The 19,996-nt window shown below is 42.6% G+C and overlaps 1 protein-coding gene across 1 annotated transcript in view; it reads left to right on the top strand.

Moving 5' to 3' along the window:
- HTRA1 (HtrA serine peptidase 1) overlaps window positions 1-19,996 on the top strand; it is a 54,993-nt gene that overhangs the window by 21,595 nt on the left and 13,402 nt on the right. The window contains exons 5-9 of the mRNA XM_077455353.1: window positions 4,748-4,942; window positions 6,033-6,065; window positions 9,802-9,916; window positions 15,546-15,603; window positions 15,945-16,040. Of these exons, the coding sequence (XP_077311479.1) occupies window positions 4,748-4,942; window positions 6,033-6,065; window positions 9,802-9,916; window positions 15,546-15,603; window positions 15,945-16,040 (497 nt within the window). The remainder of the gene's footprint in view (window positions 1-4,747; window positions 4,943-6,032; window positions 6,066-9,801; window positions 9,917-15,545; window positions 15,604-15,944; window positions 16,041-19,996) is intronic.

Below are 19,996 nucleotides of genomic sequence, written 5' to 3'. Positions count from 1 at the left end.
GTAGCACTCTCACCTAGCAGTAAAAGGGGATGCTGGTTCGAATCCCAACCACAAAACTACCTGCCTGAAGTTTGCATGTTCTCCTTGTGCCTGCGCGGTTTTCCTCTGGGTACTCCAGTTTCCTCCCACACTCCAAAGACATGCAGGTAGGTTAATTGGCTTCTGTCCAAAATTGACCCTAGTATATGAATGGGGACCTTAGTTTGTGGGCTCCTTGAGGGTAGGGACTGATGTGAGGGTGCAATGTACAGGGATAGGCACAATTGTAGACACTCACTCAGGTTGGACTGGTGTCTTTATTCAACCTTACTGACTATGTAACTATGGTTGCTGAGACAAAACCAGCTGCCAGTTAAGCAACCTGGTGGATCCCAACAATATTGATCCTTCCAGTGCCTGTAGTGGCTCTGCTACATCAGCTGATAGCAGGCAACAGTCTGCTGTTAGCTGACTGACCTGACTTCCACATATATAGAACGCTAGCCTCCAGCGAGGAACCATTGCTTGTTTTGGCTCTGAAGAAAGGGGTTCTCCCCTGAAATGCGTCAGCCGTTAAGTTGGGGTATTCATCAATCAATTTACCTGACATCAGATCTGGATGTGTCGATGTTTGGTGCGATGGATCCAATTGCATTGATCATGCCTTTTATCAATACTCATTTGTGAGTAGCCATTTTGCTATTTGTTCTGTTCTGAATAAAGCTCTATTTATGGTAATGCACTAGGTCAGTGCACCTTCCTTTTTTGTTTTGTTTTTCCAGTATTTGAATACCCAATATTCTAAGGAGGGCTGCAAGACCCTTTTGACACTACCATCTTAAACTGTCGGTATCACACTTTGTAGACCAGGACACCAGAACGCAGGAGAAGTTGTCTTTTTCTTGTTAGCTGACTCTGGGTCACAGGAGAGCCAAAGTAAGGTCACCCCTGTGACCCACCAGAGAAGTATGGCCACAATAGCTTTGGCTACTTCTCGTTTAATGTCTAGTAAAGGACAGACCTATGGAAACACATAATAATTGCGTGCATTTCCTTAGATTTCCATGATTATACAGTTTATATTTCTAATGCATGCATGGTTTATTCCACATTTGTAAATTACTCTGTTAAGGTTTATAAATAAGTAGATTTATTTCAACATGTGGGGACACAGCTGTGAATGATTCACTTTGACTCATCAGTCTTAGTTAATATCATTCAGCGGATGCGGATCTCAAGCTTTTGCTTGTAAATAAAAACAATTCAAACTGGAGACGTGACTAGACCAGGACACAATATCTGGCTGACGCTCTTCCCAATAAATGCCAAAATCAAAGCGAGCCACCATCGGGGAACCTCCCATGATAATGTTATTGACTTGTCTGGTACTGCAATAAATCAGGGCTAAAACTACAAAGTTCACCACTTCTTGAGGTATAAAATGACAGATCTCTACTCCCATCCAGGTGTCAGCCCTTCTGATGAGATGATCTGTTTGCTGTTTCTAGTATTTCGATGTTTGATTTGCTTGCATGACTCATAGGCAGCTGTTTTTTGGCTGAGAGCAATGGCAGTTCTTGGAGAATGAAGATTGACTGTGTGTCCTGAGCCTTGGCCTTGTGCTATGCACTTTTGCTTATAAGACTAAAGCAAAAATGATGTGGCAAGCAGAGTTATGGGAACAATATGTGTCCTTTTTTAAGGAGATTTGTATTGCCTGGCAACAGTGATGTGTGGAATAACAACACCCTTTTCTAATTATTCTTTCTTTGATCACTAGAGCCTATTCACACTTGTCCATGTTGCTGCATGAAAAAGGCATGCTAAGTAGAAATCCCAGCCTTTCTGTGTGGCTGGTTCACATCTATGAACTGCAGTTTAGTATGAAAGACATGGGTACAAATAATACAATTTCTTGGGGACTTTAAAGGCTAAAGGCCTATACACACCATAAAAAAAAAAATCAGAAGTAAAATTTAGTACGGCGAATGATCGGCCGATTATTTGACTGTTAGTATAGTGCTTTCGACAGTCGATTCCGACTTTTCGGACAACAAAACCTGAAGGTGCATGCTATGCTATTTTTATTAGTAAATGAACACAACATCAGATTTTCATTTAATTACTATAGTTTTCGTCCGGAAAAAAATCATAAGAGCAAGACTATGCATGCTCAGATACAAAAGGATACATTACAAAACAATTTAACACATTACATACACTTCTGAAGTTATATTCTGTCGTATGAGACTTTTTGTACGCTGAGTGTATAAATGGACACACAGAGCAGCGGCTTGGTATTGGGTGCCTCCATAGCTGGCTGCTTGCTGTGGGGTCACTCGGCAGGAGGGAGTGGCCAAGAGCACCTATGAGGGACTCGAGAAGAGGAAGATCTGGGCTGCTCTGTGCAAAACCACTGCACAGAGCAGGTAAGTATAGCATGTTTGTTATTTACAAATCAAAACAAAAAAAACAAGATTTTAATATCACTTTAACAATCATTTGACAAAGCTGCACAGATTTTTAATGTCTACTGGGGGCCCTTGAATGCAAAAGGCTATTTTCTAGAAAAGGTGATGTTCTGCTTCCACAATTTAAGCACTGAAAGTTTGATCTCTATAACAGATTCAGTTGTAGTGGAATAGCTTAACTTACAGTTACATCTCAGTAGCTTGGCAAACAGTAACTCAATTCAAATGACATCTTGCAGATCATAGAGAGCTCTAATCCAAAACTTGTGCAGATCATAACAGATGGACATCAGATAGTTCGTCTAGCTCCAGTAGAGTACAGTACATGTTATGAATGGAGGCTAAAGCATGGAGATGAAAGTTGGGACTAACTGCACAGAGCCTCCCCTAGCTACAGAGGGAGGAAGGGACAATATTATTTAAATGGAAACAAACAGCAATGCATGTGTAACATGAATTCACACACTGATGGTGCTATAGTAGACACTCTTGACATGTTTTGTGGGCATAAAAATTTCCTACCTCCCTGGGGAAACTCCTTCAAGGAATATGTATTTACAGTTCAGACTTCCCCTGGCTTTTTGGTGTCCTAAATGTTCAGCACAAACGTCCTCAGTGGTCAGCTAATCTATTCATTCTGTGTGTATAGTGGTCTCAGATGTTGAGGTATTCCTCACTTGTCAGGTGATTCCATAGGAGGACAAAATTAAACCATATGGGCCCATTTACATGTGTGTATTACCATGTTTACACGATGCACATGGAGCAACGTATATCCAGCCTTAGGCTATGTTGCATGTTCACAATACCTGATTAATATTTAAACAATTGACGTCAGTACATTACAGATAATTAAGTACTTCTTCATTAGGCTGTGTCTGTAAATAAGGACTGCGCACGTACGCAATGCAGGTAAACATTATTACCACATGGTAAGTGCCATCTATAACATAACCATGTTATCTGTCCCCCTAATCCATACGTATCTGTTCTTCATCTTCCAAAAGGGGCTTGGCTTCTTTATACTATGTAGATTCAAATTCAGACATCTCTCTTAAGCAGTACCATTGCTCTTCTTTACATCTACATATAGGACCGAATCCATCCATGCCAATGTTACAACAATGATCACATTGACAATTAACAGCATTGGATCAAGGCCAATTGTATGTTACTATATTCATGAGTAGTTGTGGTTGCCACACATGTTCTAGAGCAGGGGTAGGCAACCTGAGGCCCTCCGGCTGTTGTGGAACGACATTTTCCATGAAGCATTGCACGGCTGGCAGTTACAATTACTCCCAGAGGCATGATGGGAGTTGTAGTTCCGCAACAGCTGGAGGGCCCCAGGTTGCCTACCCCTGTTCTAGAGCAACTGCTTACTATAATACAATGACTTCAGGTTTTTTTTTTTTGGGGGGGGGGGGGTTCTAAACCACCCCTTTAAACAAGACATAAATACGTATTTAGTATGATTGGGCTGTTATAATAAGGGTCTCCTAGACATCTCAGGATATATCCATGGTCTTCATTTTATAATCTCAATGAAGTACAGTATATGAAACTCTTTCCCCTAAATTACGTTCACAGATTCTGCTCACAGGTGAAGGAGGGCTAAAAGCTTGAACATGAACTTTAAAAACATACTAAATAGATAAATTGAAAATATTCTAAAAGTCCATTCTAATAGCTATGTGTTTGTACTGTGGTATCTGTTTGTGTTGTTTTCTTTTGGTGGTGCATTATGATTATTTTTTTCAATATCTTTGGGGGCAAGTGTTAGCTCAAGTTAAGCCTTGTGTCACATATTTTGGTACTCCATTGCATACAGGCATGCATTGCATTTATATGACCTGCATGTGGGTTTTTTTTGTTGCTGGTCTTGGATAATGTGAAATTTTATGATGGAATGGCCCATAAATTCCTTGAGGTGATTGTAGTCATAATGATGCATTTGAAACAACACTACTGTCCATGATAGACATTTTATTTCCATCAACAGTTAAACCAGAACCAAACACAAAAAACTCACCTATGCGCCAACAGTTTGCTGCCCATGAGGCTCCTCACTTGTGTCTGCATTTTCTCCCAGGCTTCTCGATGTATTCCATTTTCAGTCATTTATCTCTTTTGCCAAATAGAATTCCCATTGATAGTTCAACAGTTTTCCTATCCTGAGTATTTTTTAAATCCCTTTAGAAACCAAAACATTCATGACTTCTAGAATGGTCAAGCTTTGAGAAATGATGTCCCACAAGTGTGCCATAATCATCATCTTTGTGTTGCATTTTCTACAGGGGAAGCTGCCTGTGCTGCTATTGGGTCGATCAGAAGATCTCCGCCCTGGTGAGTTTGTCGTGGCCATTGGAAGTCCATTCTCCTTGCAGAATACAGTCACAACAGGTATTGTGAGCACAGCACAACGTGGCGGGAAAGAACTGGGCCTGAGGAACTCTGATATGGAATACATCCAAACTGATGCCATCATAAATGTGAGTACCTCATAGTTATTGCACCTCCTTAGCATTTGCCATAACATGCTAAATATGATTCTGAAAATTATTTTATTCCTTTTTTTGTAATACATGTTAGTGCTTTTATTGTAACCTGACAAATGCGTGGCTCTTCACATTTTCCCTCCTAGCTCAAGGTGAACCAATTCTATATATTCTTATATAGATAGTAGTACATAGTAAGAGGATCCTACACAAACGGTTTGTTTTTGCTTTCTTACACTTTTGCATACCCACTAGCTGTGGTGCCCTCTGGCCAACCTCTCTACATCTGGAACTCACATGACAATTATATGTTCAGTCTCAGCCCATTTTATTTCTGCTACATCTCATTATTTATTTCCCCATTTAGTACAGCTTGTGTCCCTAACAGGCATTGCCACCAGCACCAATGCCATTACTTCTGTAACCTTACCAACTCAAAAAGCTTTTCAACTTCTGTGACCTTACCAACTCCAAAAGCAGTTCAAGAGGTGACAGCACCAAAGAACAGTCTGACAATTTAGGTTTATAGTTTTGGTGCTACCCAGTCTGGACATCAGTGCAAACCTGAAGATGGTGTAGTGGCTGTAAAGAGGAGTCACAAAACTAGATAGCACGTAACATGCATCCTTCTTTCTCTGAAGGCAGCTCGCCTGTAGACTGTATAATGCATTTGAAATAAGACTGCTGACCTTAAAAACAGAAAAGGAAGCATAATATTACAATCCAATGCATATATTGATTAGCAGAAGATCAAACTTGTAAAAAACTCATACTGGCGAGTGCCTAAAACCACTGAGGCTACTTGGCTGCAGTGCTCTATTTGGAACCCAATGTTTTCTAAAGTCTAATAATGGCAACTTTGTAAAACAAAAATTCTGGGCGGTTTAAAATATGGTGTTAAGCTATCATAATATCAGATGGCTGGTGATAAGGCAGAATTAGTCTAAGTGTTGACAGTCGTGCTCCTCTATATAAAGCACTTTTAAGTTAGCATCTGAAAAACATATCTATCTGTCTGATTCTGAATGCTGTAAAAGAAAAGTAGGTAACTGGGACAGCACTAACTTTTGTTTGTTTCTTTCAGTATGGAAACTCAGGAGGACCTCTTGTAAACCTGGTAAGAGCTCATGTCCTTTCTTGCCTGCAGGTACTGGTTCTATGTGTAGAGTCATGATGTGCTGTCAGAACACGTTGACTGATAGAGCCTGGCAGGAGGTTAGCTGTACTGACATTACATTACTATGACTCAGACCTGTGGTTGGCAAAACTTTTAGAGGGTGGTGGTGCAACTGACTGACTAACCCTTGAAACACATGTAAAAGCTCAATAGATCTAAACGTTGATGTTTAGTCACTGGGGAAAATTTAAAGTTTCCAGCCCACTGACATGGCGATAATTTTAAAAGTAAATCCGGACAGGAAATCTTAATACGTTGGAAGTGTTGAACTTTTTTAGTGGGAGGCAGAAAAAAAAAGATTAATGGAGTAAAATGATTACCTCTGATGGGATGACAAACTTAAACAAACATTGCAAGCCTTGTGTTTCCCCACAACCTCCATCTGTATTTTCCTTCTATGTGCTTCTACCTTTATTCCTGCTATAAAGCTGTTTTTCTTAGGAGTGTTCCTATCTGTTTCAGAATTCCCTTTATGGACCCTGTGGTCACATCTTATGTCTTATATCTGCATTCTTCTTCCCTTAATTTATGCTTTCTTTTCTGTCTTTCTTTTGACTGTGCCTCATTTGATTTTCATGATGTGGCACCCTTCTAGCGTAGGATGCTAGGCAAATTTAGTTTTTGGTTCCTGCTCCCCCCTGCTTCTGGAAGAATTTTCCGGAAAATTTGTCTGGGAGAGGCAAATGACCAGCCGGAATATTTACTATGCATCTGACAATTCCTGGAGGTGAGTGTCCAGAAGGTAACTAGCAAGGTAATAAATGGTCTGGATGGAGAGCTAAGACCTTGAGTATTTGTCTGAGGAGCAGACTGTGGGACTTCAGCATAAGGAATTGAGTCTGGAGAAGGATTGTCTCCCTCATTGGACTGTGTCCAGAGGAAGCTGGAAGGTGTGCATCTGTCCTAGGGACTTGTGACTGTATGCTTTTGGGATGAAAGTACCAGAGGTAGCTGTCGACTGAGACAGCTCGAATATGGTCTCAGAATACTGTCTGGTTCCCCTGTCCTTGACAGAATCCTGGAGTAGGAGTCTAGAGTATAGTATCCTCTTGTTACAGCATATGGGAGTATCCCATTCCTTCCCTTTTATTTATGTTTTTTTTGATGCTTTGGTGTTGCTTCGATGATGCTTCAGTGGTGCTTGGTTGGCGCTTCGATGATGTTTCGGTGGTGCTTCAAACAAGCTTTATCATAGACTTCTATGGAGGCTTTGAAGACCCTTTGAAGCACCAATAAATAGACATGGGGTATCATTTTTGAAGCGTAGCTGAAGCAAAAGCAAGGTGTAAATAGGACTGTAAGCTAACCATTTTATTTAGTGACGGGGCTTTGACTGGTGTTCAGAAAGCTTTAACAAAATGTGTTCCAAGTCCTATTTTTCGGGCTCATTTACCCTTGCTTCGGCTTCAACACACCTTTAAGCACATACCTCTTCAACATGCTTTTTCAATGCATTTTTGATGTTTCTGTGATGCTTTCGGTAGTGCTTCCATGATGCTTCGGAGGTGCTTCAACAGGCTTTGTCATTCTATGGAAGTTTTAAAGACGTTTTGAAGCACCACTAAATTTACATGGGGTATAATTTTTGAAGTGAAGCAAAAGCAAAGTGTGAACAGGACTGAAAGATAACCATTTTATTTAGTGACAGGAGCTTTGACTGGCTTTGGAGAGCTTTAAAAAAGCCTGTCCGAAGCTTTGTTTTGAAGCAAGTGTAAACTAGCCCTAATGAAGCTTTGCAGATGCCCTGTGTGTGTTAATATCTCATACATTCATTTTCTCCAAAACAAAGTGAGGCTAAAGCTGAATTAATTCCCTCAAAAGCTGCAGGTGCTTCAAGCGAGCTTTGCCATAAACCTCTATGGAGGCTTTTAAGATGCTTTGAAGCAAAACTAAAGTGACATCGGGTATAATTTTGAAAGCAAAGCAAATGCAAGGTGTAAACAGAATTGTAAGCTAGCCATTTTATTTAGGCCCCTTTCACACTGGGGCAGTGCGGGCGTCGGTGGTAAAGCGACGCTATTTTTAGCGGTGCTTTACCGTCATTTTAACAGCGGTATGCGTCCGCTAGCGGGGCGGTTTTAACCCCCGCTAGTGGCCAAAAAAGGGTTAAAACCGCCCGCAAAGCGCTGTAAATCGCTGTGCCGGCGGTATAGCCGTGCTGCCCCATTTATTTCAATGGGTAGGAGCGGTTTAGGACCACTCCAAAGATGCGGCTAGCAGGACTTTTTTCACCGTCCTGCTAGCGCACCGCTCCAGTGTGAAAGCCCCCCGGCTTTCACATTGGAGTGAAAGGGGCCAGTTTTTGCAGGCGCTACAAAGGCGCTATTTTTAGCGCTGTAGTGCCTGAAAACTGCCTCAGTGTGAAAGGGACCTTAGTGACAGGTGCATTGACTGGCGTTTAGAGAGCTTTAACAAAGCGTGTCCGAAGCCATGTTTTGAAACAAGAGTAAATGAGCCCTAAAGTAAGGTGACCAGATTTTTAAAATGAAATCCGGGGACATATTTTTTTTTATACTAGTAATGGCGGCAATCTACCCATCGCCGCCCACCCTTTACAGCCTGTCAAGTCTTACTCTTCAAGCCCGGGTACTACTGGGTGGGGAGCGGAGGAAGATCACTCCGCCAGAGAGGGCAAGGAGATAAGCAGGCAGGTGGCTGGTCGGAAGGCAGAAGAACACGTGAGACTGGATGGGTATGCACCTGAAACTGAAGAAATATTCCCTCCGCTCTGACCAGCACACGATCATCAGAAAGGGGCACAGATAATGGAAAGAAATACACCCCCCCCCCCCCAAGCTAGTAGGAGCAACGGGGGGTGTGTAATTCAGAATTTTTTTCTTTATTCTGCACTGACTGTCTTTGAAATTGCCCCAGCCCCTGTTCAAATACAGTCCGGGGACAAATCCAGGGACAGTGTCCTCAATCCAGGCTCTGTCCCCAGAAACCGGGGATGTCTGGTCACCCTACCCTAAAGCAAAGAATTGACATTTTTGGAGTTAAGCCTCCATACTTACAGCTGAAACAGCTAAAAGGCTCACAATAAAGCAGACATCAAAGGGCAGATAGGGAAGAGTATGTAAACCCAACTTCATATTCCTGATATGTGCCTACTGTACAATGTACTTGTATGAAAAAATATCCTGTTCTCTTTGTATTGTTTTCTTTATGAAAAATCCCTGTTCCCACCAGTCCCTTTGCTTTCCTTTTTAATAAATGACCACACTAAGCAGGAGAGCACACCGTGGTCAGTTCTCTAGCTATGCTGAGAACTCAGCCTGCTCTCCTGAAATGATCAGACTTGGCCTGATACCCCCCTTCCCTGCACAGCCATTCACTGTACTGTTGCTTCTCCTCCCCCTAGCTCTTATGCAGCTGAGCACAGAGGGAACAGCAGGAATGTAATCACTTATAAAAAGGGAATGAAAAGATAGTTATAAATGTTTCTTTTTTATATTTATACACAGATGTTTTTCTTTTCATTTATTTTTCAAACGGAATGTTTTTTTTTTTTACAAGGTTATCTATTGCAATCACTATTAGGGAGTGCTCTCTGGAAGTTGAACATTTGTAAGCTATCATCTAGAAATGTTGTTTCCATCAGTCGGGATAGTGTGTCCTTTCCTCGCTGCTTGCCAACCACACTTCATTAACTGCCATTTTCCTCTTTTCACCACAGGACGGAGAAGTGATCGGAATAAACACTCTGAAAGTCACTGCTGGCATCTCATTTGCTATCCCATCTGATAAAATACGCAAATTTCTCGCCGAGTCACACAGCAGGCAATCCACAGGTAAATGTGAAGCTGCTATCTTTCCCTATGTGTGCTTATGTGTGAATAAGTTGCCTTTTTATCATCCCAGAATAGACAGAGCATGCCAGCCTGCCCACTTACTGGTTTGTGGCTTAAATGTAAATAAACCAAAGGGCAGGCTTTTTAAAGGGGTGTTATTAACACAGTGCATATCATAACAGGGCCACACACATAACCTATCCTTTTGGTGCAACCATGCTGGTCTGACAACAGTGTCGGATCAGCACTTTGTCCACAAATTATACCAACTGATGTTTAGACACTAAATCAACAAGCAAATGAATAGGTGGATTTAGTGCTTACCTGTCTAGTTTAAATGATGAACCCCACATGCAGCCATCAGAGTAGTATTTAGTTCCTCAAGTTTTTTTTTTTTTTATCTTAACATATTCAGCAGAAACAAACATCCCCCAGTAAAATCTTTGTTAAAATATTTGTTAAAATTCTTACCCAAGAACTTGCAGTTGACAACTTTCAGTGCTGCTGACTTCTGCTCTGTCAGTGTTGCTCTTCCCTGAATTTCCAGTTTTTACAAGAAAGAGTTAACAGTGGACAGTGCAGTCTGGAGTTTTTCTATTAGCTTAAAGCGGAGCTCTACCTTTAAAAAAAAATCAGCTGTGGCTAGCTATTCCCCGATTCCCTGTATCTGGGTGCAGATACAATTGGCACCCCCTTCCCCCTGAAAGGTGCCAATTGTGGCACCAGAAGGGGGGGAGGAATCCGATGAGCGGAAGTTCCGCTTTAAAGAAGGGAATGAGGAGGAGGAGGAAGGAAGAGCAGTGCCTTGGCATACTAGGCTATGTGACTTAGGAAGTGTGCGTGTGCCGCTCAGGCTCGGTGGTAAAGGGGTATATAATCAATGCTTCCGCTAGAGTGCTGACAGGTGATGGAACCCATCCTGGTTCCTATAAGGCTTCAAAGAACAATGGAGTGGCCCCTAAAAGTCGCACATCTAGGTTTTCTGGAGTGGTGAATGGAGCGACAACCTTAGCCTGGATTCCATGGAGTGCGACTTTTAGAGGCCACTTTTTTTTTTTTTTTAATACTAGGCTATGTGGCTGCATGGTTCTATTGGTGCACTGTATAAGGAGACATACATTATATTACCAAAAGTATTAAGACACCTGCCTTTACACGAACATGAATGTTAATGGCATCCCAGTTTTAGTCTGTAGGGTTCAATATTGAGTTGGCCCACCCTTTGCAGCTTTAACAGCTTCTGGGAAGGCTGTCCACAAGGCTTAGGAGTGTGTCTATGGGAATGTTTGACCATTCTTCCAGAAGCGCAGTCTCTGCTCTAATTCATCCCAAAGGTGTTCTGTTAGGTTTAGGTCAGGACTGTGCAGGCCAGTCAAGTTCCTCCACCACAAACTCACTCATCCATGTCATTATGGACTTTGCTTTGTGCACTGGTGTGCAGTCATGTTGGAACAGGAAGGGGCCATCCCAAAACTGTTCCCACAGATTTGGGAGCATAAAATTGTCCAAAATGTCTTGGTATGCTGACAAGGAGTTCCCTTCACTGGAACTAAGGGGCCAAGCCCAACCCCTGGAAAAACAACCCCACACTATAATTCCCCCTCCACCAAATCATTTGGACCAGTGCACAAAGCAAGGTCCATAGACCTAGGTGAGCAAGTTTGGGGTGGTAGGAACTTGACTGACCTGCACAGATTCCTGACCTCAAGCCAATAGAGCACCTTTGGGATGAAATACAGCGGAGACTGTAAGCCAGGCCTTCTCGTCCAATATCAGTGTCTAACCTCTCAAATGTGCTTCTGGAAGAATGGTCAAACATGCCCATAGACACACTCCTAAACCTTGTGGGCAGCCTTCCCAGAAGAGTTAAAGCTGTTATAGCTGCAAAGGGTGAGCCAACTCAATATTGAACCCGTGTGTGTGTGTGTGTGTGTGTGTGTGTGTGTGTGTGTGTGTGTGTGTGTGTGTGTGTGTGGCAAGTGGCCCAATACTTTAATACTTTTGACAATATAGTGTAGCTCTAGTACAGGGGTCAGCAACCTTTTTCCACTTAAGGGCCGAATTCAATGTATCTGAATGCATGTAGGGCCGCATTCACTTGCTGATAAATGAAGATAATCCTAACATAGTAATAATAACAGTACAGGTTTATCTCACTTTAACGTGCTTCACTAATACAAAGACAGTTCACCCTGAGGGAGCATGTGGCTGGGCATTCGGATTTTACTGCCTCCACCCCCATCCTGGAACCCAAGGGGGGCTGACGCCAGCCCCACCAGCCAGCATGATCTGGAGATGGGGTTCCTGTCCCTAGGGAAAATGGGGTTCCCATCCCCAGGGGAGATGGGGTCCCTGTCCCTAGGGGTGATGTGGTCCCCAATAGGGCCCCCCCTTTTGCAGTGTCTTCTGTACCTCCATAGCAGTGTCCTCTGCCCCCCTTCACATCACTTCCATAGTGTTCCCCCATAGCAGTTTCTTATGCCCCCAAAGCAGTGTCCTCTTCCCCCGTACCCTGCTCCACCAACATTCAACTGTACCCTGCGACACCAACAATTCTCTGTCCCCTGCATCACCAACAATCCTCTGTACACTGCTTAACCAACAATCTACTGTCCCCTGCTCCACCAACAATCCATCGTCCCCTGCTCCACCAACAATTCTTTGTCCACATATTGTTCTCTGCCCCCCTGCACCCCACCCCACCCCACACACAAACACAAGCACACTGTGAAGGTAGAACTCTCCTACCTTACACAGGTGTACAGCACAGCAGAGAGCTGCATCACAGGCTGGATGGTGGTGGAAACTGCTGAAGTTAACGTTTCACATTAACAAGCTGGTAATTGGTTGCGAGGATCGCCCAGCAATCAATCACCGGTAAAAAGTTAACTCCAGCAGTTCTCGCCCCCAACCAGCCCTGTGATATTGGCCGCACGCTGCTGTCCATTGAAGAGGACAACGGTGAAAATGTCAGCAGGCCGGGTGCCGTGAATTAATTGCGGCCCAGACATTTAGCGGTGGCGGGCCAGGTACGGCCCGCTGGCCGTTTGTTGCCGACCCCTGTTCTAGTATCTGCTTGCAAGGATGGCTCTTTAGGCTGCTACCCTGAAACAAGAAACCCGGGGTATCAGTCATAGCACCAGCTTAAACCAGAACAGAGGCAAGGACTAAAAGATAACGATGCTATATATACTCAGTAAGTTATTATATTAGCTGCTGAAAGTGCTTTAAAAATGGAAGGTTTAAAATCACTTTATAGTTGACTGTTCTCACTGCACACATAATCGGTAAATATGCACAGTATGAATGTGCACAATACAACCTAGTACGTAGTCATCACCATGTGTTTAAGTCCTATTGCCCTGACCAATCCAGTAATAAGCAACTACTGTACATTAATGACCCTTGTCTGGCTGCTGTGTCAATCCTTTTAATAATCTAGCCATAAATGGAAGCACTGGTACAGCAAAGGGCACAGCACACACATTTTCAGAACAATATACCCTCTAAAGTCCATATATAATCAGCAACGTGCAAATCTTATTCATCTGGGACCACTTTCATGAAATAAAAAAAAACACCTTACCAGATGTTGAGACCCCAAATTAAAGGTCTTTTCCCATCGGAATTCCGTCACGCGGTCACGGACCGTACAACACGTACGACGGGACTAGAAAAAGGACATTCAATACCTAGTAGCCAATAGCTTCCATCTCGTAGTTGAATCTGAGCATGCGTGAGTTTTGTGCATCATAATTGCATACACACACAATCGGAGTTTCCGATTGGAAAAATTTTCCATTGGGAAAATTGAGAACATGCTACCAAATTTTTGCTGGCCGGAATTCGGCCAGCTAAATTCCGATGGAGCATACACGGTCGCATTTTCTGATGAAAAGCTCTCATCGGTCTTTTGCTGGCTGAAATTCTGATCGTGTGTACGCGGCATTAGAGGCATCTAGTGGCAACATTTAGCCTTTTCTATTTGAAATCAATGAGAAACACTTGACCAGTGCAGGAAATAGCATAATAACATTCCCACAGGATGTACAGTGCCTTGCAAAAGTATTCACCCCCCTTGGCTTTTTACCTATTTTGTTACATTACAGCCTTTAGTTGTACACCTTTTTGAAAGGCCCAGAGGCTGCAACACCTAAGCAAGAGGCACCACTAACCAAACACTGCCATGAAGACCAAGGAACTCTCCAAACAAGTAAGGGACAATGTTGTTGAGAAGTACAAGTCAAGGTTAGGTTATTAAAAAATATTCAAATCATTGATGATCCCTAGGAGCACCATCAAATCTATCATAACCAAATGGAAAGAACATGGCACAACAGCAAACCTGCCAAGAGACAGTCGCACACCAAAATTCACAGACTGGGCAAGGAGGGCATTAATCAGAGAGGCAGCACAGAGACCTAAGGTAACCCTGGAGGAGCTGCAGAGTTCCACAGCAGAGACTGGAGTATCTGTACATAGGATGACAATAAGCCGTGCGCTCCATAGAGTTGGGCTTTATGGCAGAGTGGCTAGAAGAAAGACATTACTTCCAGGAAAAAACAAAATGGCACGTTTTGAGTTTACGAAAAGGCATGTGGGAGACTCCCAAAATGTATGGAGGAAGGCGCTCTGGTCTGACGAGTCTTAAATTGAACTTTTTGGCCATCAAAGAAAATGCTATCTCTGACGTAAACCCAACACATCACATCACCCAAAGAACACCATCCCCACAGTGAAACATGATGGTGGCAGCATCATGCTGTCGGGACTGGGAAACTGGTCAGAGTTGAGGGAAAGATGGATGGTGCTAAATACAGGGATGTTCTTGACCAAAACATGTACCACTCTGTGTGTGATTTGAGGCTAGGACGGAGGTTCACCTTCCAGCAGGACAATGACCCCAAACACACTGCTAAACCAACACTTGAGTGGTTTAAGGAGAAACATGTAAATGTGTTGGAATGGCCTAGTCAAAGCCCAGACCTCAATCCAATAGAAAATCTGTGGTCAGACTTAAATATTGCTGTTTACAAGTGCAAACCATCCAACTTGAAGGAGCTGGAGCAGTTTTGCAAGGAGAAATGGGCAAAGATCCCAGTGGTAAGATGTGGCAAGCTCATAGAGACTTATCCAAAGCAACATGGAGCTGTGATAGCTGCAAAAGGTGGCTCTACAAAGTATTGACTTTAGGGTGGTGAATAGTTTTGCACATTAACTTTTTCTGTTATTTTGTCCTACTTGCTTCACATAAAAAAAAAAATCAAAGTTGTGGTCATGTTTTGTAAATTAAATTATGCAAATCCTCAAACAATCCATGTTAATTAATGTTGTAAAGCGCTACATAAACTCTCGGCGCTATATAAATCCTGTATAATAATAATAATTCCAGATTGTGAGGCAACAAAACATGAAAAATTACAGAGGGTGAATACTTTTGCAAGGCACTGTACATGCTCTTTCACTTGGGTAAATTACCATACAATTTGTGTTTTGAATTTGTGCGTGGCTACTCTCAGGATCAGAAAACTATAATATAGTTGACTGAACCACAGACCGCTCTACAGTTCAGATATAATTTTACATCACTTTTTTATTATGTGTTTTCTAACTGGAGTCTATTTTGCAGGTCAGGGCATTAAGAAGAAAAAATACTTGGGTATAAGGATGCTGTCACTGAGTCCTGGGTGAGATAAACAATTACACAGTACCTTTTAGGGGGAAATTTTGTATGATTCTTTTATTTGTTTATTTTTTGTCTTTATTCATTCTCTAATCAAATATCATTTAAATTGTTAGTCACTACAAATGATGCTACAATGCAAGCGTTATGTCATAGATTTTGACTGCATGATGGTCAAGATTTTTATATAGTTTTCTCCAGGTTTACTGGTTCCTAGGTAATACCAGAGAAGTTTTAACATAAAATAAAATAAGGATATTAGTCTCTTACCCACCATGCATGATCTGACACTATTTTGATGTGCTGTACTGTCTGTCACTTCAAGTAACCCTGTTCTCATAACAGCAAAGTGAAGGAGCTCAGGGAACAGCTGAAGGATTTTCCCAACGTGACGTCCGGAGCTTACATTGTAGAAGTGATTCCAGATACGCCGGCAGAAGAGTAAGTGCAGTCTAAACTGTCCTTCATTTTTGTTCCCTACTGTGAAAAAAACAACAAGAAGGCACAAACCCGCTTTGGATAGGCATACATGGGGTACAATTTATGACTGAGTTTCTGCGTGACATGAGATGCAAGAATATGATTCATCTTGGTGGAATTCTTTAATAACTTGCCACCCGGAAGATTTCACCCCCTTCATGACCAGGCCATTTTTTGCTTTTTGGTACTGCGTTACTTGAACTTGCAATTGTGTGGTCCTGCCATGCTGTACCTAAATGGAAATTATGTATTTTTTTCACACAAATAGAGCTATCTTCTGGTGATATTTAATCACCCCTGGGCTTTCTGCTATAAAACATATCCAAAAAAAATCTACTTTGGGCCAAAATGTATTTTGCTACATATTTTTGATAAAACAAAATCTTAATGGTTTATTGATTGCTTTGCGTGAAAGTTAGTGTCTACAAACTACGATGTATATACTGAAATTATTATTTATTGATGGATACTAGTAATGGCAGCGGTCAGTGACTTATAGCGGGACTGTGTTAGTATGGCAAGCAATCTGACACTAATTGACACCACTGTACTAATGACACTGGCTGGGAAGGGGTTAACACCTAGGGAGATCAAGGGGTAAAATGTGTGCCTAACAGTGCTTGGTGCTTTTACCAAGGTGTGCGCTGGTTTTTATTCCCTATTTTGCTGAGAAACAAAAACTGGCATATCCCCACTAACAGGACAAAACTCTGTATTGTTTACATTAACAGAGCTCTGTCCTGTCATCCTCTTCGCTGATCAGCAGGTGCCAGCGGTCAATCATTGGCCGGCACCCGCTGATCGGTTTGTGCTGTGAGTAATCATAGCAAAGCCCACGCCGCGTGCCCCAGCGCCGTACTCAGAAGTGCTGGATCACGTACTAGATATGTGATACAGCGCAGGAGAGCTGCTCTCCCGCCATACTTCTATGTGAAGTGGTTGGCAAGCAGTTAGACCCCTTTCACACTGAGGCAGTTTTCAGGCATTTTCGTGCTATAGCGCCTGAAAACTGAATCAACGCCACTCGAATGTGAAAGCTTGAGTGCTTTCACACTGGAGCGGTGCACTTGCAGGACGTTAGAAAAAGTCCTGCAAGCAGCATCTTTGGAGCAGTTTGGGAGCGGTGTATACACCGCTCCCAAACTGCCCCTGCCCATTGAAATGTATTACCAATCCAGCCAGCTAATATTGTATGTAAATCTCATTTCCTGTCTCTTCCCTCTGAATCTTCCTCCTAGCTCTCTCTCTCTAAGTTTATAGTTCCAGTGCTGGCCAAATACTAGGTCTTAAAAGGTTCCCTGAACTTCATTGGGTACAATGCTAACACCACATACACCGTTGAGACAGCACTAACCATTATAACTATGGAACTACTGATCATTTTCACATGTAGTTTTACATATGCACGAATTCCGTGCTCTGAACGGGAGCTGTCAGGCTGTCTCTTCAGTGTGCATGCGCTGATGAGGTCAGCAGCAGCGTATATAGTGAAAATCTCCTACCGTGCACATTTAGGAGATATTTATAGTAACTACAGATAAGCCTTATTATAGGCTTACCTGTAGGTACAAGTGGTGGAACAGAGTTTACAATTATTTTAATACAAACCGATTGGAAGGCCTTTACACGTCATCTACTGGTGACACATATTATCACAAATATTAATTTTCCATATTAAAAGCAAACTACGAGGTGTGTCGAAAAAGTTCACTGAATGGTATCAGAAAATAAACAAAACAGAGGATACAAAACAAATTACCTTTATTGGCCTTCAAAATAATGGCCATCCTTTACAACACACTTTTGGCAATGTTCATAAAGCTTCTGGAAACTGTCAGGAAAGGCCTCTTTAGGAATCGATTGCAGAAATGATGTCACACATTCTTGGATGAAGCCATTGTTGTCGAAGAAGGTGATCAACATTATATTGACCTTGGAATTTTGAGGTGACTCTGTTTCAATCACAAGAAAGATGGTGAACGTCATTCCATCAATTGCCACTTGGATTTTGGATCAAACTTGTAGCACTAGGTCTCATCCCCTGTGACGATACTTTGCAAAAAGGATGCATCCTGGTCACACATGGTCCTGAAATCACCATAGGTTTCTACCTGTTTTGCTTTATGTTCGCTTGTCAGCACAAACCGGAAACAGATCTTCCTCTTACCCAAATTTTCACATCCTTGCTAATGTCCAATTCCTCCACCATCAATCATAGAGTCAGACGCCGATCTCGTGCCAGTATTTGTTGCACTTGCTCGGTCATGTCTGGGGTTCTGTTGGTCAATGGCTGTCCTAAACATGGCTCAACCTCAGTAGTTTCCTTCCTGTCCCAAAAGCATTTTAACCATTAGTAAACACATTTTCTGCTCACGGCTTCTGTCCCGTACAACTTGCACTAACATTTCATGTGTCTCCGTTTTCCCCAACTTGTAGCAGAACTTGATGTTCACTCGTTTCTCTATTGCACTGACCCTACCTCTCACACAGACTACGTTTGACTGCCTGCAGCGGGTTTAGCCTGACGGTCACGTGTCCTTCACACTAGGTGGTGCTGATCTACATGTCTGTGGCTAGCCATGCATGCTCACCTGGCCCATGTTGTTATTGAAGAATTGGACCATTCACCAAACCTTTCAGACACACCTTGTATAGCCTTTTATATTATATAAATAAAAGTCAGAAGGACAAGGGTGGTGTACATAACCATTTCAGTATGTTAATGTTTTTAAAAACCTGGTTTCTATGTAACGCTTGTAATTATATATGTGCGTGGAGCAGGCTTATTTCTCTTTGAACCTGTGAGTTACTCCACCCTGTCAGTGCAGTCCATGGGTCAGGACAAAAATAGAGCACACTAGATAGCACAGATCAGCAGTATAAAGGAATAAAAAAGTATTTCACTTACAGTTCAGTTACGGTATTATACAGACATATCCAATGTTTCCAAGGCTGAGAAGTAAGCAGGCCAAAGAATCACGAATGGATGAAAACTTCCCTACCCTCTGTAGCACCTGCTGGTGTGCTAGGTTTGTTAGTGTAGGTTTTGCAGTTGTTAGTGTAGGAAAATTTGGCCTGACTGAGAGCCAGGCCTGGGTTGAATCTGGGTCAGAGCTGAGTGACTCAGGAGAAGCTTCCAGAAGTAGAGAGTTAAGTCTAGGAGGAGCTGCTTGGAGTATTGATAAGGGCCCCAGCCAATCCCCAGCAAATGGGCTGGGGATTGGCAGGTACCACATAAATTCTCATGGGTCAGGTCAGCAGTGGCAGTTGGGTGGAAGATAGAGAAGGAATGCTGAGGAGGCTGTCAGTGCCCCTTAAAGTTTGCCTCCTAGTCTACAACATACAAAGGAAACCCTTCCTGGAGGCACTGGATCAAGGAGAGGACAAGCGGGAGCAGGTCAGTGAATCCAGGAGTTCTCCAGAGGAGTCAGCCGTATGGGCTGTTGAGTGAATGTCAGTCTGAAAGACTGTGGAGAAGTAGCCAGAACGGGTTGGCAGTGCCTGAAGAGGTGACACTGGGATCAGTAGTCACAGGGATAAAAGCTGGCTACTGATTTTTGCTACACATCTAAAAGGAACCTCAGGTTCCTGCCTATAACAGGCTTTTGCTTAACAATCTGACTGAGTGCTGTATCAGATCATTTTTTTTTATCAGTGTGATAGTGAAGTTTTGCAAGCAAGTGTGCTGGAGGAAGCTGAGGAGTGTATATAGACTGTAAATAGCCAAAGTTATCCCTGAAGTTTGTTGTAAATCAAGTGGGCATCCCATAAAACCCCTACTCCCCATCCAAATTTTATCCCCTCAATAAAATAACAAAACAAAGTGCTGGACTGTTTTCAGACTCTGGGAGACTTTGAAGATTCCGTGTGCCTGGCTGTGCTGGGTGGGAAATCTCATTTCACCTGCGGCTCCTTAG

This window comes from Lithobates pipiens, unplaced genomic scaffold (assembly GCF_037356315.1).
Source record: "Lithobates pipiens isolate NorthernLeopardFrog02 unplaced genomic scaffold, aLitPip1_a1.2 Scaffold_25, whole genome shotgun sequence".
Lineage (NCBI taxonomy): Eukaryota > Metazoa > Chordata > Amphibia > Anura > Ranidae > Lithobates > Lithobates pipiens.
The sequence above is the reverse complement of the archived record's forward strand: the minus strand, read 5'-3'. Positions and strand labels throughout refer to the sequence as shown.